The sequence below is a fragment of the Mycteria americana genome, chromosome 11 (genome assembly GCF_035582795.1).
Source record: "Mycteria americana isolate JAX WOST 10 ecotype Jacksonville Zoo and Gardens chromosome 11, USCA_MyAme_1.0, whole genome shotgun sequence".
NCBI classification, from domain to species: Eukaryota; Metazoa; Chordata; class Aves; order Ciconiiformes; family Ciconiidae; genus Mycteria; species Mycteria americana.
In genome coordinates this window covers 7,824,483-7,850,183 of record NC_134375.1, presented here as the reverse complement: position 1 = coordinate 7,850,183, position 25,701 = coordinate 7,824,483, and the positions used below count along the sequence as shown (strand labels likewise).

Below are 25,701 nucleotides of genomic sequence, written 5' to 3'. Positions count from 1 at the left end.
ATGCCATAAATATAAAACTTCCATTAAAAATGAGCAACGCCCAGCTAAGTTAACCAGTTTGCTATTTATGACAAGTCCTCCCCAGTCACACTATGGATTACTTTAATCAGTGTCATTTTTGCACAACAACAGGAAGCCACAAAGCATCACAAAATAAATGCAAGAAACAGAAGTTTCAACTTACTGTGGAGTTTGTGCAAGATGCTTTTCTGCAGACAAAATAAATTAAACTGGTAAGGATTTACATACTTCAGGGGGTGTGTGTGGGGGTGGATGGGAAATTTCAAGCTTAGGCTTTTGTCTATTATTACTATGAAGAAGTTGTATAAGCCTGTGGATTCATTTCTTTCTCTAAAGTATTCACAAAAAAATCGTTTTGGAAGAGGATACGCAAAACCAATTCAACTAACACCATTTCAAATTTTATCCATACTGAGAAAAAAGACTTCAGAAGGTCCATGTTTCTCTGGCCAATTCTGAAAACATAACATTTCACTTGAGTTAACATTAAACAGGAGAGTTAACTTTGAAAGCCTCTACAGATGTCTTTTAGGAATGTATTAAATAGCTGATCACATCACAAACCTCTATGCCCTGCAAATGAAAGGAGACAATCTGTTTAAATGCTTTAGGAGTTGCTACCTGATGAATATGTACCTGTACACTTGAAAGCCCAGTAGATCCATACGAAACAGGGTTTTTTCAGCCTAGTTTCTTGCAGCTCTATGTCTGAGAACATCAGGTATTTCTGACGTACACAAATATTGCCAGGTATTTTCCTACATACCCCTGATGCAGTATCTGCGTTACACTGCCTAGCCAGCACAATATACTATCACATCAGAGTGGTTCAAGTTGAGAGCAATTTAACTTGTCCCCCAGCAAGGGAGCATATTTTCTGCATGGCTGTATACAGCTGGGGCCTTCCCAGTAAGTAAACTGAGCAAAAAACTAACAGGCTGTAGATACCCATACTGGTAAGCTCAGTGTCCATAGTGTGTTTGCTATTAATAAATTAATTTTGCAACCAAAAGCCAGCACACATTTTCACATAAAGATTCTGTAAATTTTTTAAGCATCTATCGAATTGGGGAGGGCAAAGCAATTCTTCCACTTGCCCTACCCCAAAATATGTCATGATTGTAGATGCTCTCAGCCCCACTCACAGTTTCTCTTGGCAGTCTGCATTGCCTCAGCGTAAACTCGGAGACGTGCACTGGTGCGTGTGTCAGCTGACAGATGGATCTCAATCTGCCAGCTTCTCACTGTGAGGAGGTGGTACCACTCCATATGCTTCAATTCGGAGCGTTACACTCGCCCTAGCAAGAATTCACCATATTTAATATTAATTAACTAATAATGTTCAGAATTTCATGCTGAATTATAAATGAAGAAAGAAGTGCTGCTTGTTTATACATTCAATGCCAGAATTTTTCAGGAAAGGAAATAAAAGCACTTCTGCCAACAAGCATGTGAGCTACCAGATGGACAGATAATAGATAAGCGTATAAGGCAGAGTATCACTAATGCAAAATTCAACTTCATTAAATTGTCTTCTTGTTTCATTGAAATTCTAGGAATAATTAATGCCAGAGTACCGTGGAAGGGCATCCAACAGTTACTTTAACATAGGAGTTTTGCAATCAGTATTCCAGAAAACTGAAGACTCATAGGGAAGAATAAAGGCCATATATAAGAACAGAGACAAGAAATAAAGTAAAACCTCTCCAAACTGTCGATGTGAAAAGCAACACTCGAATCTGTACTTTGAATTCAGCCTTTCCTTCTCTCCCTCCTTTACCTCCTCAAAAAGTCCCACAGGAAATATTTTGCTGATGTGAAGTAACTTCAATATGGATTCAAGAACTCCAAGTTTCCGGATGGCTGCTCTTGTAGCAGCACAAAACTGGCCCAACTCGAACGTTTGAAATGTTTCTACATATCATGTAGAAGATTTCTCTAGCTCATTAATTTGAAATTTAAAAAAGGGAAAATAAGCTAAAGAATATTCAACATGTTCAATGTCCTCTGCAGCTGTACTACAATAACACTGCTCTTCTGACGAGAGAATTGGGAATTTCCCCTGTATTTCCAGTGCTTCTCAAAACTTCCAAAAATAGGTCAAAGTCAAAGCATGATACAAAATGTTTCATTTCATAAACCTCCTACACATTTCTGTCATCAGACCTCAGCAAAGCGACAGCTGAGCTAGCCAAACAGAGGAAGACAACCAAAAGGAGGAATGGTTAGCGAGGATAAGGTCACATTCGCACATCACACATGCAAACCTGCTCACGTGCGTGGGCAGTTTCAGCGAGGACAGAATCAGACCCTTCTCACAGGGCACGAGGAAACAGCCACAAGTTGCAGCCAGGGAAATTCCAGCGTGATAGAAGTAAAAAATTTCCAATTACAGCAATTAAACTCTGCAACAAGTTGCCCAGAGAGGATGCAGTGACTTCAGCCTCATAGACCTTGAAAATTCACCTGGATGATGCTCTGAGCAAGGGGACATAGGCTGGCCGTGCTCTGAGCAGGAGGTGGGAGCAGGTGATATTTGGGGTCCCTTCCAGCAAAAATTGGTCTGTAAGTCTAAAAATCATCCTTCTGTGACAGGATGCTTAAAAGCTCCAAGATTTGAGCCAATTACCAAGGGACCAAAGTATGGCTAACTAAAAACATACACAGACACACATATATGTATGCACAGAATTTAACAGTGAGAAATCTGCTGCAGTTTGAGCATCCATACAGTGTTATATCACAAGAGTGTCGAATCTCCTCCAGCAGGTTGGCTTTGCTGGGCTTCCTGAATAACATGTTGCAACCAGATAGACCCTCCAATGCAGCCCTCATAGTGCAAGACTGTTGTGATCTGCAGGGTTACTTTGATATTAATTCACATAACTTCCAACATTCAAGACAAGTATTAAAGTTTCCAGTAAAACACTATTTTGCTAACTATGTATGGAGTAACAGCTGAAGAGTTAAACCAAGCATTAGCATCCAAATTCAGAATTGGATACAGAGTTTCATATGGCTACTCTCAGACAACTGAACGATTTTCAGAACATTTGATTATCAGGAGAACATATGCATCATAAATTTGATCCTGCAATTTCTAACCCTGTAAAAAACTTGTAAAATCAACTACATATGCAGGCCAGATTTCAATTTTTTAAACATTCTATTTAGGAAGACTGTCAAAAACACTGTTCTGCTTGTTAGTATCAACACTTTTCCCACAACATGGGAACCATGTCTGGTATGAATAAGCACATGCACACTAATAATTCCTGAAAATTCACACCACCATGGAATGACAACTATTGGTGAATTTTATGTTACCTGTGATCTTTAGCAGACATTTGAACTTACTTCCCTTTCCCACTAAAGCAAAGCTTTTAAGAGGCTTGTCTTGCAGTTTCACTTTATCCCCCCCATTATTTTCTTGGTCGCGGCAAAGAGGGAATAAGAAATTACAGATTTCCCCAAAACAGAACTTTTTTTTTTTAAATTAACTTTGCAAGAAAAAACATGCCTAATGAGAACGGGCGAAAACGATACCTTACAAAAAGGTGTACAAGCGTGTAAACCATGTATCACTTGATTGCCAAAAGCTTTTGTGACTTGAAGAGCTCAGCATCTCCCTATATTCATAGTTCAAAAAAACCAGGAACACGGAGGGGGTGTGTGTTTAAAGAGAGGTAATAAATGTGATTGCAAAAAAGACCAAAAGAACCAGTGTTTTTGGCTTGCTGCTCTTTTCTCCAGACAAAAAAGGCAATGCACTATGTTCTTGGTAACTCAGTTTTTGCCCTACTGCAATGCTTCCTTTTCTTCCTATGCCCCATTAACTACAACTGAGATGCTCAATATAGGATACCCTGAAAGCCTGCTGCTTATTTCCCTACATAAGAACCTCAAAATTCTTTGTTATATTTTTGCTTAATGACCTGGACTTGTCAACACTCCTGGACACCAATTATACTAAAGCAGAGATTATACTGGACTAGAAAAACTGATTTCCAGCTACATCCAGTAATATAGCTGTATTGGAGAAAGATACCAGGGACCATGGTTTCTTAATGATGAAGAAAGTTACGGAATAACTCACTCAAAGGAAAATTTTGTTCCAATCAATGTTAAAGACTGGCATACTATGAAGTGCATGAGCTCACCAGCTTTGCTCCCCTGCAAAAAGGATTTTTTAAAACTTTGGTAAGACAGAAAACAGTATTAGCCATGCAAGTACTCAACCTCTTTTCTTAATGCCACTGCGTCCTTGGCCTCAATGGTTCTACAGAGATACGTATGTAATTAAGAACTTGTCCATTAAAGACGGTCACCTAGGGAGAAACTTTACAGAAATGCTGGACACAAAGTTTAATGACCCAGCTGGTTAGTTATTCAGGGACATCGTAAGACTAATGATTCACTGTCTGGACAGCCATGCGGTACCTGCAAAACTGCAGATCTTATCCCAGTCTCTTCATTCCAATGGCAGCAGTTAGAATAATTTTGTGCCTACAGTTTTTAGGCAGCAAAAACTTAGCGATAGTTAAATGGGTCTAACTGGCACTCTTATTAGAGCAGAGAACAAAGGACTTTGTTTTACTGCAAAGTTAAATACGCTAGTGCTGAGCATCAGCCAAGCCCAGCTATGTCATGACCAGGGCTCTTTTGTCACAACACAGATGACAGAAGATGATGCAAAATGATGTGCCAACATTGGATTTCACATAATTTATCAAGTGGGCAGCAGGGCTTGCTGGATAAACACCAGAGAATTACAGCTACTGGAAGCTACCTCTGTGAAAACATTTACTTCCCACCTGTTTCCACACCCAGCTAAAAGCTTATCTGTAAATTTTGTCCCGACAAAAGTTTTGTGATAGCTAAGGGAATGGCTATCCCAAAGTGAAGCTCTCCTTCACAGTGCAGGGGAGGAGATGACAAATCATTATCAGAAAAACAAAACCAAACCAAAGCCCTGCTACCTGAGCTTTGGAATAAAAAAATGTTGCTTCTTCAGGAAGGGCAGCCAAATGCATTACCTGAGGTTGGTGAGCTTTTATTCCTAACACGTACATATTTTAAGCTCAAAAAAAATTTTCCAAATGCTTAGCTTGTAAAGATTGGCTGGGGGAACACACAAATAAGTCACGTTACCTGTCGCATACCACTCAGTCTAAGACAACTTCACCAAGGCTGACCTCATGCATCCTGGTAGCACACGATAGTGTGGTTCTGACAGAAGCATTAACTTGGCTGTCAATAAAGGAAACAAATGTGTCTTAGTAGAGCATGCAGCCCAGACATACCACATCAATGGCCATTGTAATTGAGCTTTCTTCCTTTTTTTTAAAGGTAAACCTTATTTTTAAAATAGCTAAACTAACTTAGCAGACAAAGAATTAGACACAAGTTCTCACTCTTAATTGCTAACCTATTTGCTATCTCCCCAGAGAGAGCAGCACTTTCGAAGTCAGAAAATGCATGTAATAGGCACGATGTAAACAAAAGCATTCAGCCCTTCACTTCCTGAAAGACAAGCCACCGCTACAGCAATACTAAAAATAAAGGCTTGCAAGTAACTGCTTTAAGAACTCTAAGGTAAACAGCGCAAGTAGCTTAGGAAATATTTATCCAAATATTAAAGTTATAAGACAAGATTTGATCTTAGAGACAGGCATTTGTTATCTTTGCATTTAGCATACGTAGCACTGTTGGTCAAGGTGTGCTCTATTTGAAAGGTCATAATAAATTACAGTTTCCCAGCACTTTCAGAGACGGAAGCATATGCTATTGTTTCCTCCACAAGTACGAGGTAGCTGGAGCAAAGCAAATCTAAGCCTCCAGTACTCGAAGTGCCTGTAAGACTGGCTTTAGAAGTTTAATACACAGCCTTCTTGCAAACACTTTTATACTCTGAACCAGGTGTTACTAAACAACTATCAAAAAAAAAGGTAGGTTGCTAGAGAAACAGACAGCCCATTCCTACCATGCAATACATACATCTGGTGAGAGCTGAAAAACACAGTCTGCTGCATTCAAGTGGATTTTTTTTTTTCCTATTAAAAATAAGAACCATTTGGGAAACATGAATTATTTAGCACAAAACAAACAGAATCAATCCATATTAATGTGCACTAAGCAGCAATTTACGATTCACAACACCATTTTCACATACAGCATTCACAAGATCACTCAATAATACATGAAGCTTTCCTAACGTTAGTAGTATGACAACAGATATCAATGAACTTTAAGTCATTCAAGCCGGTTGTTTTAAACCAGCTCTTGGGAACTGACAGAACTGCCAAAGCACAGCTACAAACTCACCCATCATTGATTAAAATATTAATTAAGACAGTAACTGTAGCACTTTTAAAAGCAGAAAGCAAACCCAAAATATAAGTTCAGATATACCCAAAAAGAATGTAAAAGGAAAACTGTGTTTCCATTTGTAGAAAACGATAAACAGCAAATATATTAAATCAAGGAGGCCAAAGGTACATGTACACTATGTTTAGAGTCCATTTAAATTCTGAATAGCTTTGCTTACCAGATTCTTTCTTCCTAGGCTGCTGAAACTATCGAAGCATTGAATTGCAAGCAAGACACATTTCATCTAACACCAACTACTTTAAAAAGAACAAAAGATACACAGCCTACTTTCATACATTCTCTTTACACATGATCAAATATCATGAAAGGAGAGTCAGCGGCCAATTATGTAGACTTCTTTGATATAACGTATCTAACAACTAGGTATTTACTGCGTAAATTAAATTTCTGAAATCAAGATGAAAACATGTAATAATTTCTGCGTGCACGAACATTCTTCTTAATGACAAAGCTTCATACCTCTTAACATTTGTGTAAGTTTCATAAAAGCTTCCCAACACCAAAACCTAATGCCAGCACTAAAAACATACTGCCATAAGAAAGCTCAAGTTTTTAAGATCAGATGGAGGAGGGTGGTTTCTCCCCCCCCCCCCTTTAAAATTAAAGCTCCTTAGACTATTATTTCCTCTTCTAACATTAGTTACCTTGCAATGAAAGCATTAAAACCCTCTGCATATAAACTAGCATATGCTGCTAGTTACACCATCAGCCTCAAAACAAGAAAGGTATGCTAGAAGAAGTTGCATAGTAGCTGGTATTTTCCAGCACAAGTAAGAAATTAAGAGCAATTATTCTAAAAAGGAATTAAAATTTTAGAGCATAACATCTTCCAAAAACTATTAGAGACAGAGGATCTATATTGTCAGTTTTGAATAGTTGTTTGTAGTTTTACAGTCATTTTTGTTCCAGGGGGGGAAAAAAAACCCTGTATTTTTGACAAATGAAAAAAAAATAACTAGAGTGGAACAACAAAAAGCAAGCAAAGTTTGTTTCTGTAAGTACTCATTCAAGGTGACTGGCTAGCCTGTCCAAAATTGGTAAGATGAACCCTATAAAACAATGTTTGGCCAAGTTCTCAGCATTCAAGCCCAAGACAATGATTTCTTAAGTTTTACCGGTTGCCAAACTGATGTCAGTCCTATAATACCTACTGTTATATTTGAAATGCTTAAAAATTCAGGAACTCCTCTCTCTAGTTCACCTCTCACCGACAGTTTCTAGTTACTTCCATTGGTTCATCTCTTTCAACAGTGTCAGTGGATCACCACAACGGAGAGACCTCTCAAACAGAAGAAGTATAAAAATAAACTTGCCACAAATCTTCATGTCCTGAGCACCTTGCAGCTTACAGGCCAGTTGCTCCCCAAGTCCTCCTGAGCTCTATTTAATGCCTGGCAACCAGGTAAAACAAGGAAACATAGTACTGTGTTCCTCTTCTCTCAGGTGAGCCAACACATATTAATCACTAGAAGAGGAAGAATGGTTGGCCTTAGAATCCGGGGTAGCCAAAAACGTGACAGAAGTTAAGATGACCAAAGTCAAAACATTTCAAACTACAAAAACGTTTGATTATTAAAAAAAAAAAAAGCAACTCTAGAGAAAAAAACATCATGAACAATAGAAAAAAACCCAACAGTTTAGCACCTTCCTTGGGATGACCTTTCCCTACTGTAACTCAACACTTCTGTGAACTAACTTACACCCAGAACTATGAACCTGAACCATGAATGTGAACTATGAGGAATCTGAACTGTGAATCCATTTTAGCATGTTTTCATCCTCAACATTCATTACATATGACAACATATGTACGAGGTTATGACACCAAATATGTATAAAATGTGTGATTGAGAGTCAGTGGTAGAAAAACAGGTCTTCAGTATCCTGAGCCACAGTGCAAACACGTTCAATTATTCCTGACTAAACCCTAAAACCTCATCCCTATACCACACCATCTGCAAAGGCAGTCTCATGCAAGCTCCAAGCTTATATTCAGTCCGCCAGTGAGATTTAACACATTAAGGTTCGTAGGGAATACATTTTGCTGCGATCAAGAAATCTTTGAGAATGCGAAGCATTTCCTACCAGCAGGCATGAGAAAGCAGACCTGATTTTTCATTTCGTCAACAAAATCCACACAGATAAGACCTTGTTAAATACCAGTTTAAGAACGCAAACTTCATTAACCATGAAATTAATATCGCTGCAGAACGCAAAAATGTGCGCTGTGTATTTGTACAAATCAGCTCCTTACAAATTTAATTATAAAACACTAGTCAAGAACACATTCATTATGCAGTTTACAGTTAAACAACAGTCTAGCTAACAGTCCAGACGTTAGTTCTAATTAAACACAGCTTTGGAGTTTCTGGATAATTTATCATTTTAATAGTTTCCAAATGTCAACATAACTTATCCTTTTTCCTAAACATTTCATAATGTGAATGACATGCGTAATTATACTTAGAACAATCTTATTATCTGGAGCACAATTATATCCAGCAATCAGCTGAGTAATAAGAAAATGTAATACGTTCTGAGCCAACAAGACAAAGAAGGGCATCAGACAACTGTTAATGAAAAGTGCAACTTACTTACAGATTACAGATTATTTGTCTAAACTGATACCTTATTTTTTTTTCTTAACTTTTATTGGCATGGCATTTCAAGAATAGTTGCTGCATTTAGTGACGCTAAAATATTAATATCAGGACATTAAGCCACCCAATAAAGTGCTATTACAATCTACATCCAACAAAGAATCAGACATCTTGCAAGCAGTTTTAATCAAAAAACCAAGGAAACGTAGTTTAAGCAGGACTAAACATTATGAAAACATGTTTCTCCTATGGTCAGTAAATGCAGAGATACATACCTAACTGTGCTACAAAACAAGACTGGTCTTCTGTTTTCAAAATAGGAAACAACTCCAAAATTGTTATTCCTAAATTCATTTCAGGTCATTTGCTTCACTTAAAGGATCAGCTGAGCTGTTCCCAACACTATTATTACTTGCTTTTATATAACATGAAGTTTGTCAGCAAGATTTGTCTTTTTCTGCAGAGCTCGCAATGGACAGAATTTATCCCAACTACGTATTTTATATATTAAAGAGTACTACAATATTAGCACAGTAAAATAAAGTAATTTACTTAGCTAATTCACCCATGTGGCTGCATTTTTTTTTCTGCTACAGCTCCTAGTGCACCTCTCATTTTTGTCTCAAACATGGGTAAGGATGTCACAGAGATACTGAAAGGTCTGATGATTTATTTACAACGAACAAGAAATAGCCACATAACACAGATGCAAGTGATACCTCACCATCTGGGGATAACAAAACACCTGATCATTGTAAGGCATAATTCACTTGGCCGTGACCAAAGTGACCTCGCAGGGCTTTTCGGAGTCCTGCAGCCACAAGCAGCCACTTAACCTGCAGAATAATAGCTGTTCTCCAGCATACCCCACGAAGACATCGATCATTACTAATTACCATGGACTGAGCCCAAAGGGGCAAGAGGTTCGAACACCTTCTTTCTGCTTCATCACCCCAGCCTGTTTCCTCCTTGGCCTCCAGCCAGATGGGAGGGGATCGCACCAGCCCTTCACGGCCGCCAGCCAGGCAGCCAAACCTGCAGGCCGACTCGAGCAAGAGTATTATTCACTTTACATAGGCAGCACTGAGCTAAGACCCGGCTCCGGATCCAAGGGAAAGCTCGCCGGGCAAGGGGAGGCCGGCTGAGGTTTGCGGCCGGCTCCGCCCGCAGCCGGAGGCGCTCCCGGCCCCCGGCGGAGCTGTCCAGGGTCCTCCCCGGGGCCGCCCGCGCCCCTGGGCCGGGGCCGGGGCCGGGGCCGGACCGCGCCGGGCCCCGCCCCGCAGGGACCGCGCAGCCCAGCGGGCCGCTCGCGGTCCCACGGAGAAGTCCTGCTCCTGCCGCGCTCCGGATTTTTTTTCCGCCTCCTCCTTTTTAAAAGCGTGCTCTCCCTTCGCTCCCTCCCCAGACCTCGCCTTTTAACGCCGTTCAATGGCATCCCTTACCAGTCTTCCCTTACCCTAAGAGGCATTCATCCCCGTCGCTGTCATACCCGAAAGCGGTCTTTAAAGCCATTTCAGACTGCCTAACACTAGGTAATGCCCAAACACACACTGGAATGCAAGCTCTGCATGTACCTGGTAATTCACCAGGAACTCGCACTTGTGAAGAGTTCTAGCAAAAAGCATGAAGTGCATTCAACAAAGCGTGATCCAATGTGTAAGCACAATACTGTTCATATTTTCATAAACAGGAAATACACTATTTGTGATTTGAAACTGCTGTATGAGACAAGTTTTAAAATCAGTCGCACAAAGAACATTTTCCAAGGTGGTCCTCAGCAATTCATGTGAACACGTACTGTGTCACTCACAGCAAATACATACAAGGACGGGATTATTATCAAGTTGGGATAATATCGAGTCTTTTTAAATAATGCCTTGATTAATAAAACACCACCTTGCCACTGCCCTACACCGCAGGAAACTGCCCTGTAGAATAAACTTGTTATGTTACTGAGAAGCCTGTACTTCACTGCTGATGTCAGGGAGTATCAAAGTCAACTCCCCGCCATTTTCTCATTTTTTAGATCTGCTCAAGCAGAAAGAAAATTGCTATGGAAAACAACAGAAAATCATATACTTTAGTTCTTTTGTATCTAATAGTTCTCTTTAATCTGATTTTTTTTTTTGGAAAGGACACTGGAATTACTTTTAATTCCTTCCCAAGTCCATGCTCCCCAGAACATTATTCCCCATAATAATACTCCCCTACCTTGATGAAAACATAGAATTATTCATCTGAAAAGTGTATTTTTACAAAAGCATTTTTAATTCTACTAAACTACCTACTAAGATAGCTTATTATATGAAGAAGCATTCATTTTCCTTGCATGGCTTATCAGGTGGGAAAACCTTGCTGTAAAGTAAACTGATGTTAAGGATGTAGTTTTTAAGGTACTTCCTTCAAGGGACTGCAAGCAGAGAGGACCTTAAACAGAAACAATTCTTATAAAAGATACTATATTAATTTTTTTTAGCTGTGACCCTCAACAGCAAACCCACCTACTCACTTATTCACTGCACCTGTACCCAATCATTCCACTTTTGTTAACACAGAAGCTTTTACCCTTGAGTACAGACACAAACTGTAATAAAGCCATAAAAAGTAACAGTCCCACGTACTTTGGTCTCCTTAACAACATATTTATGTTTTCCCCACAAACAAACACACACCTTTTACCTGCAGAGGACCAAACAACTCTTCTATTTCAATAATTCATCGATATGACTCACACCTGATTTCTCAGCCATTCCTAAGTATCCTGAAACAAACATAGCCATGCTCTGATAAGGTATCAACCTTCAAACAAGCTTAGTAAGTAAAGCATACATTCAAGATTAAGTACTTGAAACAGTTTGTGTCAGATAGGGTAAAGGAATGGGCAATGGGTTTTTCCTCATACCTTTCTGCAGGTTTGGCTAATAAAAATTGTATTATTTACAACTGTGCCTACATCATACACGTGTGGGAATACTGTGCTAACACCACTTTCTAATAACTCATTACCAATAAAAGCCCAACCAGAGAATGCTCAGAAAGTGCTTGGGGCTACTGACAAAACACACCATATTACACAAAAATATTTAAAACCAGCTTTGTGGAATCAGTAATAAAAAACAACTACGGCACCAAAAACCCCCAAAACAACTAAGAAGCAAACTTGTCATTTTAAATCAAGATCCCCATGAAATAAGATACAAGCATTATAATGGCAAACTTTGAAAAAACTTTATCTTTGGCTTACTGACCTGAAGCATAAACATACATCTCTTCCATCAAGAGAAAGCCATTAAGACTTCCTGTTATGAAGTGGCTTGGCTTAAACAAACTAGGGTGGAAAATAATGCATACTTAAGCAGGAGGGACAAGAGCAAAATTAAGCAACAGACTTCAAAAAGAGCAGGCTAACAGACTTGAGAATTAGCAGTCAGAATCCAAAAGAGCTGCCAGACCAAGCAGATTTGCCAAGGAGGTAGTTTTTAATCAATTAGTTTGCTTTGATAGGGAGTTAGAGCCCGTGGTTAGGAGAGATGCAACAGAAGTCATCTAGCCCGACTTCAGTACGACTTTCGATGTACTAGAACATCTGAAGTGTTTGGGTGAAACTGTTTCAATGTGCCTCTTGCAGCAGAGCGCTGCACGCAGAGCAGTTAAGATTAACTCAGTGACTAAAGACAACACACTAGTGGGTTCCGACAGTATTAAGTATATTCACTGATGATTCAGACAACAGAAGAGGACCTCACTTCTCTAGTTTGTGAACAACGCTTTACATGGAGAGCAGGAGGGCCTTGAACAACTTACAGCAATAAAAACAAATGCAAACTTCTACTCTGTGGTTAAGGGGGTTAGGGAGTCTCCTGTATAAGCCCAGGATAGATGATAACTAGCTAAACTATCTTCTACAAGAAAAAGATTAGGGGTTTACAACAGGTTGTTTATTTGAATCTGAAGATAATAGAACGAAGTCAATCCTTTAAAAGGCTGCTGTGAGGTAAGACAGTACCTTAAACTGTTCTTTATTCCTTGTGTGACAGAACAAAGAGGCAAGAGCTACAACGAAAAGGAAATTTCAGATTTAATTGATCATTTTGTCAGCTCAAAGTGAGAGAAATTGTCTGCCTGTCACTTCTTGGTTGTGCGAATTTAGTAGTGAGGGGACACACAAGGTAGGCTGATAATATGATTGGGATAAAAACCTTTCTTTGAAGTATTAGAAAATAGTCGCAGCAATACAGTTTCCATGCTCCCTCTGCGAGAGAGTCACCATGTCTTCAACAAATCACAAACCTGACGCTTAACTATGTTTTAGCCCTTAAAAGATGAAGTTTAATTGATGTCGTTGGCAGGTCAGTTGATAGCGTAACTTGACCAGCAATTGGATAAGTGCACACACACAAGAAGGTGGCAAACTGCAGCGTCAGATCTTAAACAATTTTGCTTTAACAATACTCCTTCACACTTTTGTAGATGAACATCTACTAATGAGGCACAGAAAAGGTCCTCCTCCTCCAGCTAGTTACTATGACCAGGGAAAAAAAAAAAAAGTCTTTGTTCCACTGAATGCAAGCATGGTAAGATATATCTAGAAAAGGGCAAGTCTGGGTCATCCTTTGATTTAGCCACTTACCAAAAATTCTTATTCTTTACATGTCAAATCAAATATTTTTCAAAGGAAAACCACCTCTGTGCATAAAGAGCAATTGTACAATGTATGTCCGTTGCTGTTACTTTCATTTCTTTTTCTATAGAGGGTTCTGCACCATTAATTGGAACCAAAGTATTAGAGTATCTCCTTCTAGGGTTCCCTTTCAACAACAACAACTAAAAAGCAAGTGACTTGCCCTTTATAAGGTAAATTTAAATACTAGCCAGTCATGTGTCTTCAGTTCTCTGACTTTTTATGGAGGAGAGCTGGAGAAGCCATACAGCCACATACAGAGAATTAATGCTGTTCAAAAGGGCAGCCTACCTCTGCCCTGACAGCGGTGTCACTTCTCAAGCAGTCCCTGCCTACAGCCGCTTCTTTCTTCCTCAGTGCTACCCCCTCTGTTGTGCCGGACAGCTAGAGGACCAGAGCAAGGAAATACTCCATCTGAAAAATAACCACGTCTCCCTGTGTATTATTCTTGCTGTATCAGTTCTGTGATCCAGCTCCATCCCTTCTGCCACAGCAGCTCAGAGACAGGAACAACTCTGTATGTGCTGAGGTGACTGCTGAGGAGAGGTCACGCTCTCCCTCCTGTTCTCAGCCACAAGTTCCTGCTTCTCTGTCACATCACATCTGTCACGTGGATGACAAAAAGTCCTACTTGTTGAGGTAACTTTTAAAGGTTTTGGGACAACATACCCGATGTTTTGCATATGGTAGAAAAAGGATAGAAACAAATCAGACAAAACTAGCAGACGGAACAGAACCATGCCCTGCAGCATAGCACAGCACTTAACTGAGAGACAACTGCTCTTTTAACAGTGTAACTGGTCCATGCGGGGGGGGGGGCAGCTTCCCCTCCTGCTAGGCAGGAGGCCCAAAATAAACTGGAAGAGAAGGTAGCTGTCAAAACTGGGACAAACAGACCTATCCTTCTGTTTTTAATTGTAAGCACTTGTAAGCATGACAAGTTGCTACTTTTTTGCTCTTTTGCACCTTTGGAAACAGACTCCTTTTCTCACCAGTACCATTGCAAGGACTGGCTACCTTCCTTTCACCCCCTTCTTCCATAATTGCAAGTACTTCATTGATAATCTCCTTCTAATAGTACGTGGTTTAAAAATACCTAACCAAAGTTAGGAAGTGCAGCTAACCACTAGGCTTTCATTTTCCTAGTCCATACTTTCTGTATTCACTTTTTCTTATCTTCACTGAGTATTCCAGTGTTACTGTAAAACATATAAAGATAAGTGATACCATTTCCAGAAAAAAGATACTATCCTGACAAATGACATGTGTAGTTCTTCATCTTTTGATGCACAATCCATAAGAATTATCTATTTGTAGCTCTTAATTCCAAAAACAACAATGGGTACACATCATTATCTTAAAGAGAGGTATTTTTGATTGGTACTGCTAAAACTCTTAATTATGAGGATGCTCTGACTGACCAAATGCTACACCAGTGACTACTGTTGTCATTCAGTAACATAATGATGACTGCTACACGCATAGCTTTTATAAGAGCAATGCAGTTGTTAACTGTGACCGAAACACTAAAGTATGCAAATATAGTGTGTTAGCAAACTTTTGACTTGACCATAATAGTATAACACTAGCATGAAAGGGTATCAGTTCAATTCTAACATAAACAGGATCTTGGTCTTTAGATCAAACTGTTCAATACTTGTAGCTGATGTTCCCTTTTCCCTCCCCCACGTTTTGTGAACAGCGACTTGATGGTCAGCTGAGTAATGGCACTGGGCTTGTTTCTCACTCCTCAGCCGAAAGGACGCTAACTACAGCATGGGAGAGAGAGAAAAATCTCCCTGAACTGTTCCACATTGTTGCAATTCCCTCAGAGCAGGCAGGTTGGAATCACTATGGCCTCCAGCCTTTCTTGACTTTCCACCAGGCTCAAACGAGCAGCGTAACAAGTTACTGCTCCTCAGCTGAGCTGCTGTAAACAGCCACACCAGCTCACCGCCTGCTCCAACTCCAAGGTACGGCACATGCTCTAAGCAAGCGCAGCATAGCGTGTTGTGATTTAAAAAGCGTGTCTTACTTTGCTGCTGATTACATGACAAGGTATGCTTGAGTAAACAGATACAGCCTAACCCTTTTCTTTTGTATATTTCAAACCTGAGAGATCCCGCACACACCACCACATCTTCCCGGTTGTACTCAAAGCAGAATACGTGACCACCCCCAAAGTGATAAACTGTATCAGCACGGGTGTAAATATCAGGAAAGCAAACTTCAGAAAGTGCATTTGCTTGAAGTACTTGAAACAGCCTCTCAGAAACAACGCTGTTCATCGTGAACATCTGCCTTCGGAGCCCCTCAGCCGTTCCCTAGGGCAGCACGGCTGATGCTAACGCCCCACTCCAGCCCCGCGGGACACAGACTTCCGGGGAACAGCGGCGAGGCCTCCCGGGCCGCCGGGCCGCGTCCCGCAGCCTCACCTCACGGCCCCGCTCCCGCTCACCTGGCTCCAACAGAGACCCGGCCACGGCTGCGCTCCCTGCGGCCGCCGCGGCCCTTCACGGCCCGGCTCGGCCGGGAGCCGGGACAGCACGGCGCTCCTCCCGGGACGGCCTCGGGACACAGCAGCGAGGTCGCGGCACCGTTAACCAAGCCCGAGCCTCCCCCGAGGAGGAAGGGACCCGTCCGGCCGCAGCGGGTGACGCCCCCTCCCGCTCACCGCCCGCCGCTGCCAGGCCGCGCGGAGCCGGCGAGGCCCGGAGGCCGCGGGCCGCCCCCGCCGCTACTCACGCATGAGGGTGCTGAAGGCCACGACGCCCAGGAGCCCCTGCAGGAAGATGCCGAAGCTGTCCATGAGGGCCCCGTTCTCGCAGCCGCGGTCTCCCGGCCCCGCCGCCGCCCCCCCGCCCGGCTGCGGGGGGCTGTCGGTGAGGCCGAGGCTGCCGTTGGGCGGCGGCGCCCCCATGGCGAGGCCAGGCCCGGCCAGCGCCCGCCTCAGCGGCGCATGGCGGCAGCGGCGGCGGCGACGACGACGCGACCGGCGGGCGAGGCCGCGCCCCCCGCCCCGCTTCCTGCGCCGAGCCGCCCGCCCCGCCGCGTCACCGGCCGCGCCGCTCCCCCATTGGCCGGGTCCGGCCCCGGCGGAGCCGCCCGCTCCGGCCGCCCCTCGGCGCCGCCGGCTCTGCCTGCGCCGCAGCAGGGGGTCGCGGCCGGCGGGCCGGGCCAGCCCGCACCAGGGGCAGGGGGCTGGGCTCGGCCGGCGGAGGGCGGGAGGCGGCTGGCCGGCTGCTCCTCAAGGGAAAACCAACACAGGCCCCAGCCCGCCCACTGCGGCCGGCAGCGCCGCCAGAGGAGGGCTCCTTCCCCCCGCGCGGCGGTGTGGGAGGAGAGAGAGGAGAGGCGTCGCGGGCTTCAGCCGGAACGCTGGCTGGCTTCAGTCGCATTAGCGCTCCCCCAGGCTTCCCGCTGCTGTTGGGCAAGAGCCGGCAGCCAGGCAGGCAGCTCCTAACGCGCCTGGGCTGCGCTCACCAGCGTCTAATACTCGCAGCGGCCGCAAACGCTGTTTGGTTCCAGCACCAGGGCTGCGCTGTAGCCCTGACAGACGAAACCCTCAGGTCAGAACCACCCCCAGCCGAGGTTTGGCCTACCCCACCGCTACAGCTCAGACCCACAGGTCAGGCAACTTTGACATCAAAAGAGGAAGAAAAAATCATGACCTGTGTTCTTTAGCAAAGATGTTTGTTCTTTTAAAAGAGCAGCCAATGGCACAATGGACAAAACATAACATTTAGAAAATGTACCTGTTGACCAGCGAGTCTGACTGATCCCATCACACCATACACCCTTAGCCGCAAGGCAGAACCGCACGCAAGTTTAGGTTCTCATTTTTAGAGTGGGATCAGCCTAGGTCACATTGCATTGTAGATTTTTTTCTACACTGTTTCTCAAATTGCCTTAAATAATTAAAATCCCAATCTAAATATGAATTCACTTGTAAGTACGACCCAGAAAGTACAACATGTTTAAGTCTATTGGAAAGCTAAGCAGAGCACATGAAGCAATAGTTGTTCAAATAATGACATTTGTTGCATCTATCTTACAAACCCACCCACCTGTCCTTCCTGGCAGGCGATGCCAAACAGTACTGGCACACAGCAGTGATTTCTCTGGTATTTAGGCTGTGCCACAGACTCCCAGAAGTTGCGGCTAGAAAAAGAAATGCCTTCAATTCTCTGACTTGGAGAGCACAATGCACTGTCCAGTGCCTCTGCACCCCAAGTCAACACTCCTCTGTTTTGAGCTGCATCAAAAACAAGAGTTCAGGAATGCAAACAGAGTTATCTAAAAGAAAGGGCAAGGACCAAGTAGGTTATTTGTTCTCCCCCTTGCATGCAGGGATCACAGCCATCAAGCATCGTACCTCCAACGTGGGCCTGACCTATTTACTTGTGGCCCAGGAGTGTTTTTTAAGCTTTCACAGCTGCTGCTAAACGTTAGACATTCCACACATACCTGACCTGGACGCTTATACTGGTTGAAGATCTACCGAATGCTTTTTACACACAAAATTTATGTTTCAGACATGAATCTGGAAACATAACTTGAAGGGCTTATGCCTTCTGTTACTCCATATTCCATGCTTTAAAATAGATCGTTCCCCAAAAACACCTCTTCAAGGGTTTTCAGCTCCTCATGACTCCTATAAGCCCTTCTGAAACCTGTGGCAGACAACAAGACACTGCCTCCTGATACGTGCTATTCACAAGCCTTCAGATTTCTCTCAAGTAGACAGTGGTCTGTGAAGGCAAGTAAAAGATTTACCTTAAATCCTACATATTTATAGATGTTTAAAGACACTGTTAAGCAAATCAGTTTCATCCCACTCCTATGCGTTTTCTGCACCCGGTATAAAATCAGCTCAAGACAACTGAAGCACAGCCAAGAAACAAGTGCCAAGGAGCACACGACTACAATCTGTTGGGACGCCAAGTAAGGAAACAAGAACTTTGCAAGGCTGACCCGTTTCTGAAACATCCTGTGGACCTTCATGTTATTCAGAGAAAGCAAAGCCAGCTCTTTTTTAAAATTTTGACTTGATGGGATAGTGTAAACCTTTACAAAACCATCCAGAAGGAGCAGCAGCATCTGCAGGGTTTGCTTCGGATTGTACCAAGCAGCTCCTTACGCTCAAAGCAATAAAAGAAAATTACCCCGATTCGTAGGTTCCATCCTCAGCTCCTGTATATTAGCCTCAGCATCCTGTGAAACACAGAATCTGTTACCTTAGAAGAAGGCTTAGACAAATAGGATTCCTGCATTTGAGGGAACGGTATACAACCCAATCGAGCTCTTAACATGAAGCTCGTGCAAGTGGTATTTACGTGGTCTGCATTTACTTTTTATGCAAGTAATGGAACATGCTATACAGTTCTCCTCACACTTTTGTAAGATGGAAAAATCGCTCATGGTAAGCAGCAGTATTTGTCATTGTATTAACACCAACGCCATCAGTAACAGTTTAAGTATCTTTTTTAATTTTCTTACAACCACTTAAAACTGTCATATACCACAAACTTATGTACACTATTTACAGACAAAAAAAGCAAAATATCCATCCAAAATATTATTAAAAAATCCTCTGATTAAATTGTTACACCTGCTCAAACAATGGTGGGACTTAATAGGCATATTTTCTTGTGCATGTTTCTCTTCCATGTAGTACTTCAGTCTCACTGCATATATATATATATTTAAAAGTTAAAAGAAAGATAAAACAACAAGCAGAAGGGACACAACACAATATGCATTTAAATCTTTGTTTAAGAACAAGCAGCTAATTAAAAAAGGCAAAATACAGGAAAAGTGCATCAGTTCCAATGAGTTAGTATAAGAAAGAGGCCCACAGGTGGAGAGCTGGTACCCTTTTAGGGTAGAGTCTCCTAGAAGACCTCTGATTGTCTACAAAGATTATTTAAAATTTATTTTAAACAGAAATAAAAAACAAGAAAGAAATGAAAGAGGAGAGGAGAAACATGACACCTCCAGAATTTTTTTTTCCACGAGGTTTCTTGGAAACTGGTGCTCAACAACTTCCAGAGTGGGCAAGAATCCATTTGTGCCCGGACCTCATTGTTCATTCACACAACTTGAGCGAGCCGTCCCCGTGTCTCAAGCAGAAGGCCTGTTCCTCTTGAACTGTGCAAGGCCAGAGGACTTCCACAGGCTCTGTGCCCATGTTTGTGCTAAGTCAGTTAGACCTACTGCCTCTGAATTTTGTCAGCGCAAGACCTGCTCGCTTCCACGGCTTAAAGCTAAGCTAAACACTGCTGGCTTTGCACCTAACAGAATAACTTTGTATTCTCATCAAAAAGTCCATTTATATGTCTGGTGCATTTCAGAACAACAGATGTGACGTTGAGGAAGCTAGAAATGACCGTGGAGACAAAGTGTCAATAACCTTAACTCATTTTTGCTATATTTCATACAGATTATTATTATTTTTTTTTTTTTTTTAGAAAAACACATAACAATAAAAGAGGCGTGTTGTATCTGGTGTTCCCAAGTCCCATTCTCATCCTTCACCCAAAAGGCTGCCTTTGAAAACAAGGCTACATGCATGTTTGGGGAAGGTTGGCAGCACTCTGAAATGTGGGTTCAGCACACAATCCCTTTAAAATGGAGCCTTCAGCCAACATTTGAAGTCTCCTGACAGAGCCTATGTCTTTGTGCTTTGTTACTTTTAGGTAATTTGAGCTCACAGTAGGCAGTAACCAGTCTGCCACTATGTGCAGGACTGGTTAAGGAGTAGCTTTGTATAGGATCATCGTATTTTTGGCTTTCTGGTAAGGCTACTTCATCCCAGTAACTTCTCCTCTAACAACAGATTTGGTCCAAAGGTATCCAGTTTCCAATTTGAGCTTGACAGTTTTGAAGCCTATTCCATTACACTCAAAAAATCTCACAAGCCACTTTGCCTTTTGCTAACAACGTACCAAGTCTTTGTACTTTATACAGAAGAATGGAGTGCTCAGTCCAATCAACTGTAAATATATTTACACTTCTGTGGACCTAGCAGCTAAATACTCCTTCCCTCCTTTAAAGCATCATTGGAATCAAGAATAAACACTAGCAAATCCTAAAACAACAACAAAATACTGCTGAAAGTTGTGACAAGAGAAAGTAATCTTAACAACCACTCCCGAACTCTGTATGTACTGTTTCCATTAATCCCAGGAGAGACTGCAAACACTCCTGGAGTTCTATACAACACACAAATGAATCTGCCTTTTATCTGTTGCCTCAATCTGAAAGTTGCCTCAAAGAGCAACTTTCAGAAATGTTTAGCGTTAGAAAAAAGTAGTCTTCATTCACCCAAATCAGTGCCGTACCTCTCTTCTTCTGGAAGGATTGCTTTCAGTTTAGGATGGACTGCAAGCTGCTCGTGCTTTGGGGGATAATTCTACCACATTAACCTTCCATGACATTTTTGGAGGTCAAATACTTCTTTATTATGGACTCCTTGTGTTGGTGCAGAAAGCACACTGTAGTAACTCAACAAAATCTTTCTGCCTGACAAGGCTAAGCTTAGCACAGTACAAATGCCATATGGAGGCAACACGAGGTTTCTAAAGCTATGATGTGCAAAACCAAGACTGTACAATGCATATGAAAATAAGACAAGAAGGAATATAAAACCTCAGTGGGTCAGCCAAGGGAAATCTCCTTTTACCATCCACACAAACAGAACACGAGGCCCAATGGAGGGCTCGTTTTCTTGTACTGAAGACACTTGTGCAAGACACCACTGCCTTTCTCCTGGACTCCAGCTTTGTCTTATCTTATGGTGAATGGATGTGGTAGAGGACAGCACAAATCCCTGAAGCCTAGATCACTGCAGTCCCAGCAACTCCTGCTGGTGAAACATCGGTATCACCCAAAGCCAAGATTCAGCCATCAGCTGCCCAAAATCCAGTTCTGAAGACACAGAGCAACTAAAGCAGCATGTGAGCTGATTTCAAGTCATGTTGGAATAAGATGAACAAATACAAGTGCAGTTGCACTCTCTGCCACGCATAGAGAAAGAGGAACTTGAAACAGAGTCAAGTAGAAACACCATCCATCAAGATAAAGACCCAATTATCCCTTTTAAATCCAGCAATAAAACAGAGTGCATTTTTTCCAGGAAACAGAGTGTACAGTACCCGTGTGCAGCATAAAAACATTTCACAAATAATGAAAACATCCCTTTTGAAAATCTCAACAAAAATAGATCCCATTGGGACCAGACTGTCAGTGCCTCCCAAAACAAGGCAGAAAAACCCAGCCTATAAAACATGCCAAAGGTGACCAGTAAGTATCCCACTAACCTCTGAAACTGCTGACTGCTTTATTTACTGAGAAAAAGAAGTATGACATTTGTATTTAAAACCCTAGGCGCAGTGTTTACAGGTTCACTAAATTACCCTTTAAGCTCTGTTCTCTCCTGACAGCTACTTAAAAAGACATCTATCTGTCCATGGGGACAAGTGGAAGCAACATCTCTTGGCTATGCAGGTCAATTCTGCTGGGCATCAGTGCAACAGAACTCTGGAAACCCTGAAGAATGACAAATATGATCCAAAAGCATCATCTTCCAGCCCGGAAGTTCTCTGCTGGTCAAATTTCTCAAGACAAGATGCTGACAGCAAAGCAGCAATGTTTCTTTTAAAAATTTTTTTCAGGCCTAATGGCTTATCACTGAGCTTGTCCTAAGGGACTGGAGTACAGGCAGATGACCTAAGCACAACATGAAGAGCCAAAACATCCATTTATTGGCCACGCATCTGGTGTGAGGAAGAAGGGGCACTTTGATTTCAGTTTAATTATGTTTTCAGACTTTGCTTACAACTTGGGAGAAAAAAATTGTCCTAGCTACACACTGCCCTCCCTTTCTTAAGAATACTCAGCTAGTAAACAGTCTGTCTGACACTTACGTTTTGATTCTGGAATGGAAAAAAAATAATCTGATTTTAGCACTTCTGTAAATAGTTCTGCCTTGACTAGGCAGTTATTCTAAGAGGCAAAAGAAATAAGCCCCAGTTATTTAGCTTTGCTTACTCTAAACAGTTTTCACTGGAGGTTGCTCCCCCTCAACACCTATGTGGCAGGTACAGACACACAGATTGTGCAAACTCAGCTCAGTTTACGGACGACCTCGTCGCCGAATCCTTCAGCCCAACACCTATGTGGCAGATATAGACACAAAGATTGTGCAAACTCAGCTCTTAGTTTACAGACGACCTCCTCACCGAATCCTACAGCTCACAGCATCAGAATAACCGATCACGTTAGGCCTAAGAGACACTTGAATCAATCAATTTGACCAGAGTAACCAGTGTTTATCAGAAACCAGCAAATGCATCTTTCCTAAACAAATTCCTGCAGTGAGCACCTTCCTACCTCAAATGCCTTAGTATGCCAGGGGCTTTCTGCAAAAATATATTTGAATAGCAGATAAAGAACTAGGGCTGCACACATGAAGCTCCTGCCTGCGCTCCTCCAAATGCTCTGAGAACAGGCAGAGTGAATGAATGCAGGCCGTCTGAAACCTAATGCTTATTTGATGCAGATCTTGAGCCTGAAGCAAGTTTCCCGCATCTTGAATGGAAAGTAAGGTAAGCCCTGTTACTTAAAGTGTAAAGCACAGGTCTACAGCAAGTGGCTGATTGGGTTTTATTACCCTGGAAAATTAAAATCAGCAGTTCATCCTACTGTGGGTCTACTGATGGAACTAGACGTCCCTCTGGTCCTTTTCCTTTTCTCTAAAAAAAGCACACAAACCCCTTCCCAACCCCCCACATTTTCACCAAGTCTGATCCTGAGCAGCTGTAAATAGTTAAAAATACAAAGTCATGCTCATACCAGTTTCCAGTATGCAAACACTGGCAGAGCTAAGTTGCAGTCCTCTATTGATTGCAGTTTTCTTAATTTATTCTCTAAAAAGATGTTCAGGTAGCAAAGCAAAAGTCTGCTGACAGGCTCTGTGTACATGACCCCATTGTTTGCTATAAGAAAAAGGAAATAACTTCACACACACAAAAAAAATCTGACAACTGAAATACAGAAAATGCAGAGGCACTTTCTCTTTCCTTCTTTTTTTCCTACAGCCTGTCTCTAAGAGAAGTGCAAAATAATTAAGTTTTCTGACATCTGAGAAAAAGGTAACATCCAGGTTAAGCCTACACAGGTTTCAGCTAAAGCTTTGGAACAGAAGCTCTGTGTGCTGATACTGGTTTGTACTCCTGACATGCCTACAGAAGAGAGGCTGCTGTGCAGCTACAGACGATTTGTCCAGAAGAAGTAGTTCCCTCCCTTTTCAGTTCATCACTTCTACTGTTCAGGCTACAGAGGTAGTAAAAACAAAACAAACCAAAACCCCAACAATAATGAAACAAAAGCCCAAAATAAACAAAAAAACCCCAAAGGAACCACAGTCTCGCTATACTATACATTCAGAACCCTGTGGCCACGTTGTTGTCCTAACGATGAACAAATTCATTAAAAAACTCAACATTAACACGTGAATGTGCAAAGAGCACATTCCAAAGCCAGTGCTGTGGTAAAGCAAGTGTTCGTCCACAGGGAAGGAAGGGGATTCTGTGAATCATCAGGAACAGAGAAAGGTTATTTCTGGCAGCCTACATGCTAACGTAAACAGGATCCGTTTCTCCTTTTAAAGTTCCGTGCCAACAGAACTATTGAAATGTCATTTCCCACCAGAGGAGACTTTTCTGTAATCATTAAAAAATACATTAAAAAAAGGGAACCATAGAGCAAGAGACTATTGTGTTCCCGAGCTGGCAGCTGGTAGAGTAGCCCCTGTGTTTGCATTGGCATTTTGCTCCAGATGTTGTCTTCCTTTTTTCAAAGTGAAAAACTGAGGCTGACAGATGCTCTTAGGTCACCAGGGCCCCAGTTTAACTTCATTTGGCTTTCCTTGCTAGAGAGAAGGAGCATGTTTTTGTAGTTGTGCTTCAAAGGTCCACTTCAACTTGGCTGCTCCTCAGTTAGCAAACTGCTGGTAAAAGGCAAGTTTGACCCTCTCAATGTGATGGCAAAGTTTAATAGCTGGCCCAAGCTTCAAGTCCATACACTCCTGAACGGTGGGCAGGGTCAGCAGCAGCAGTGCCTGGCCATCGATTTCCTGTCAGAAGACAAAAACTCCATAGTGACTTTGCATTTTTATTTTCCCTGCTCCTTCAGCTTTGACTTGTTGTAATTTCAGACTCACGACCGTTTGTGAATTAGACATTTCTTTCATGCTACTCCAGGCAGCTTAAAAAAAAAAAAAAAAAAAAAATCTCTCTCTCTCAACAAATTAACTCCTTTCTTAAAATGTCAGCTCAAATTCACTGGCTAAGGGACAGAACCTCATGAGATGCTATTTTTAAAAAATAAATCTAATAACAGAAACCAAGAAAATGCAGTGCACTTTACCTAACCTCTGCATCCTTCTAGAGAAACAGAGGTTCTACAAGGAAAAGTACATCTTCTGGAACACCTATCATAAATCATACTCATCACCAGTTCCACTACTACAATTTTGATCGATGATGTTTTTTATGGCAAATTTTAACCAAGATGCAAGAACAATGTTAATGTGACTCATGTTTGCACTCTAGTTGTGTTGAAGTATGACAAATACGTTCACCTGTTGTGCAGCTGTACACCACTCTGATACCTGCAGTTAGTCTGCAGAATGGAAAACATTTATCATTTGGAAAAGTCAACACAAGTGGCAAAACTGTATCTCCTAGAATAGCTCTTGCCTTCATGCTGCTTGGTTGTAGGCATTCTCTATAGTTTTGGGATTCGGATGCCCCACAGACCAAAACATCCTCCACTGAGTATTAAGAAACCTGAAAAATTCTGGCCATTCCCTTAACCGACCCCTCCCAAACTGCAGAAGGTTGTGCATGCGTTTGTTTCCTCAAAATCCTGTTATAAAATTTAAACTAGTTTCTTTTTGTGATTCATTAGAGGATAAGAAGCAAAGTAACAGATTCAACATTTTAA

General features: G+C 42.0%; 2 protein-coding genes and 1 long non-coding RNA gene across 5 annotated transcripts in view; all 3 read right to left on the bottom strand.

Annotated features, from left to right (window-relative positions):
- STIMATE (STIM activating enhancer) overlaps positions 1-16,697 on the bottom strand; it is a 36,830-nt gene extending 20,133 nt beyond the window's left edge. Inside the window, exon 1 of the mRNA XM_075513801.1 lies at positions 16,438-16,697. Coding sequence (XP_075369916.1) covers positions 16,438-16,612 — 175 coding nt within the window. The 5' untranslated portion in view covers positions 16,613-16,697. The remainder of the gene's footprint in view (positions 1-16,437) is intronic.
- On the bottom strand, positions 1,257-6,073 carry LOC142415460 (uncharacterized). The gene is made up of 3 exons (XR_012777421.1): positions 6,019-6,073; positions 5,173-5,271; positions 1,257-1,319 (listed from the first exon to the last, which is right to left on the bottom strand). It is a non-coding gene; the product is annotated as an uncharacterized LOC142415460 (long non-coding RNA).
- Positions 16,698-19,202: 2,505 nt separating the features above from the next.
- SFMBT1 (Scm like with four mbt domains 1) overlaps positions 19,203-25,701 on the bottom strand; it is an 81,441-nt gene continuing 74,942 nt past the window's right edge. For 2 of the 3 annotated variants that reach the window (XM_075514221.1, XM_075514222.1), the window contains exon 21: positions 19,203-24,829. In XM_075514221.1, the coding sequence (XP_075370336.1) occupies positions 24,689-24,829 (141 nt within the window). In that variant the 3' untranslated portion in view covers positions 19,203-24,688. The remainder of the gene's footprint in view (positions 24,830-25,701) is intronic. The other variant, XR_012777492.1, reaches the window with a different exon arrangement.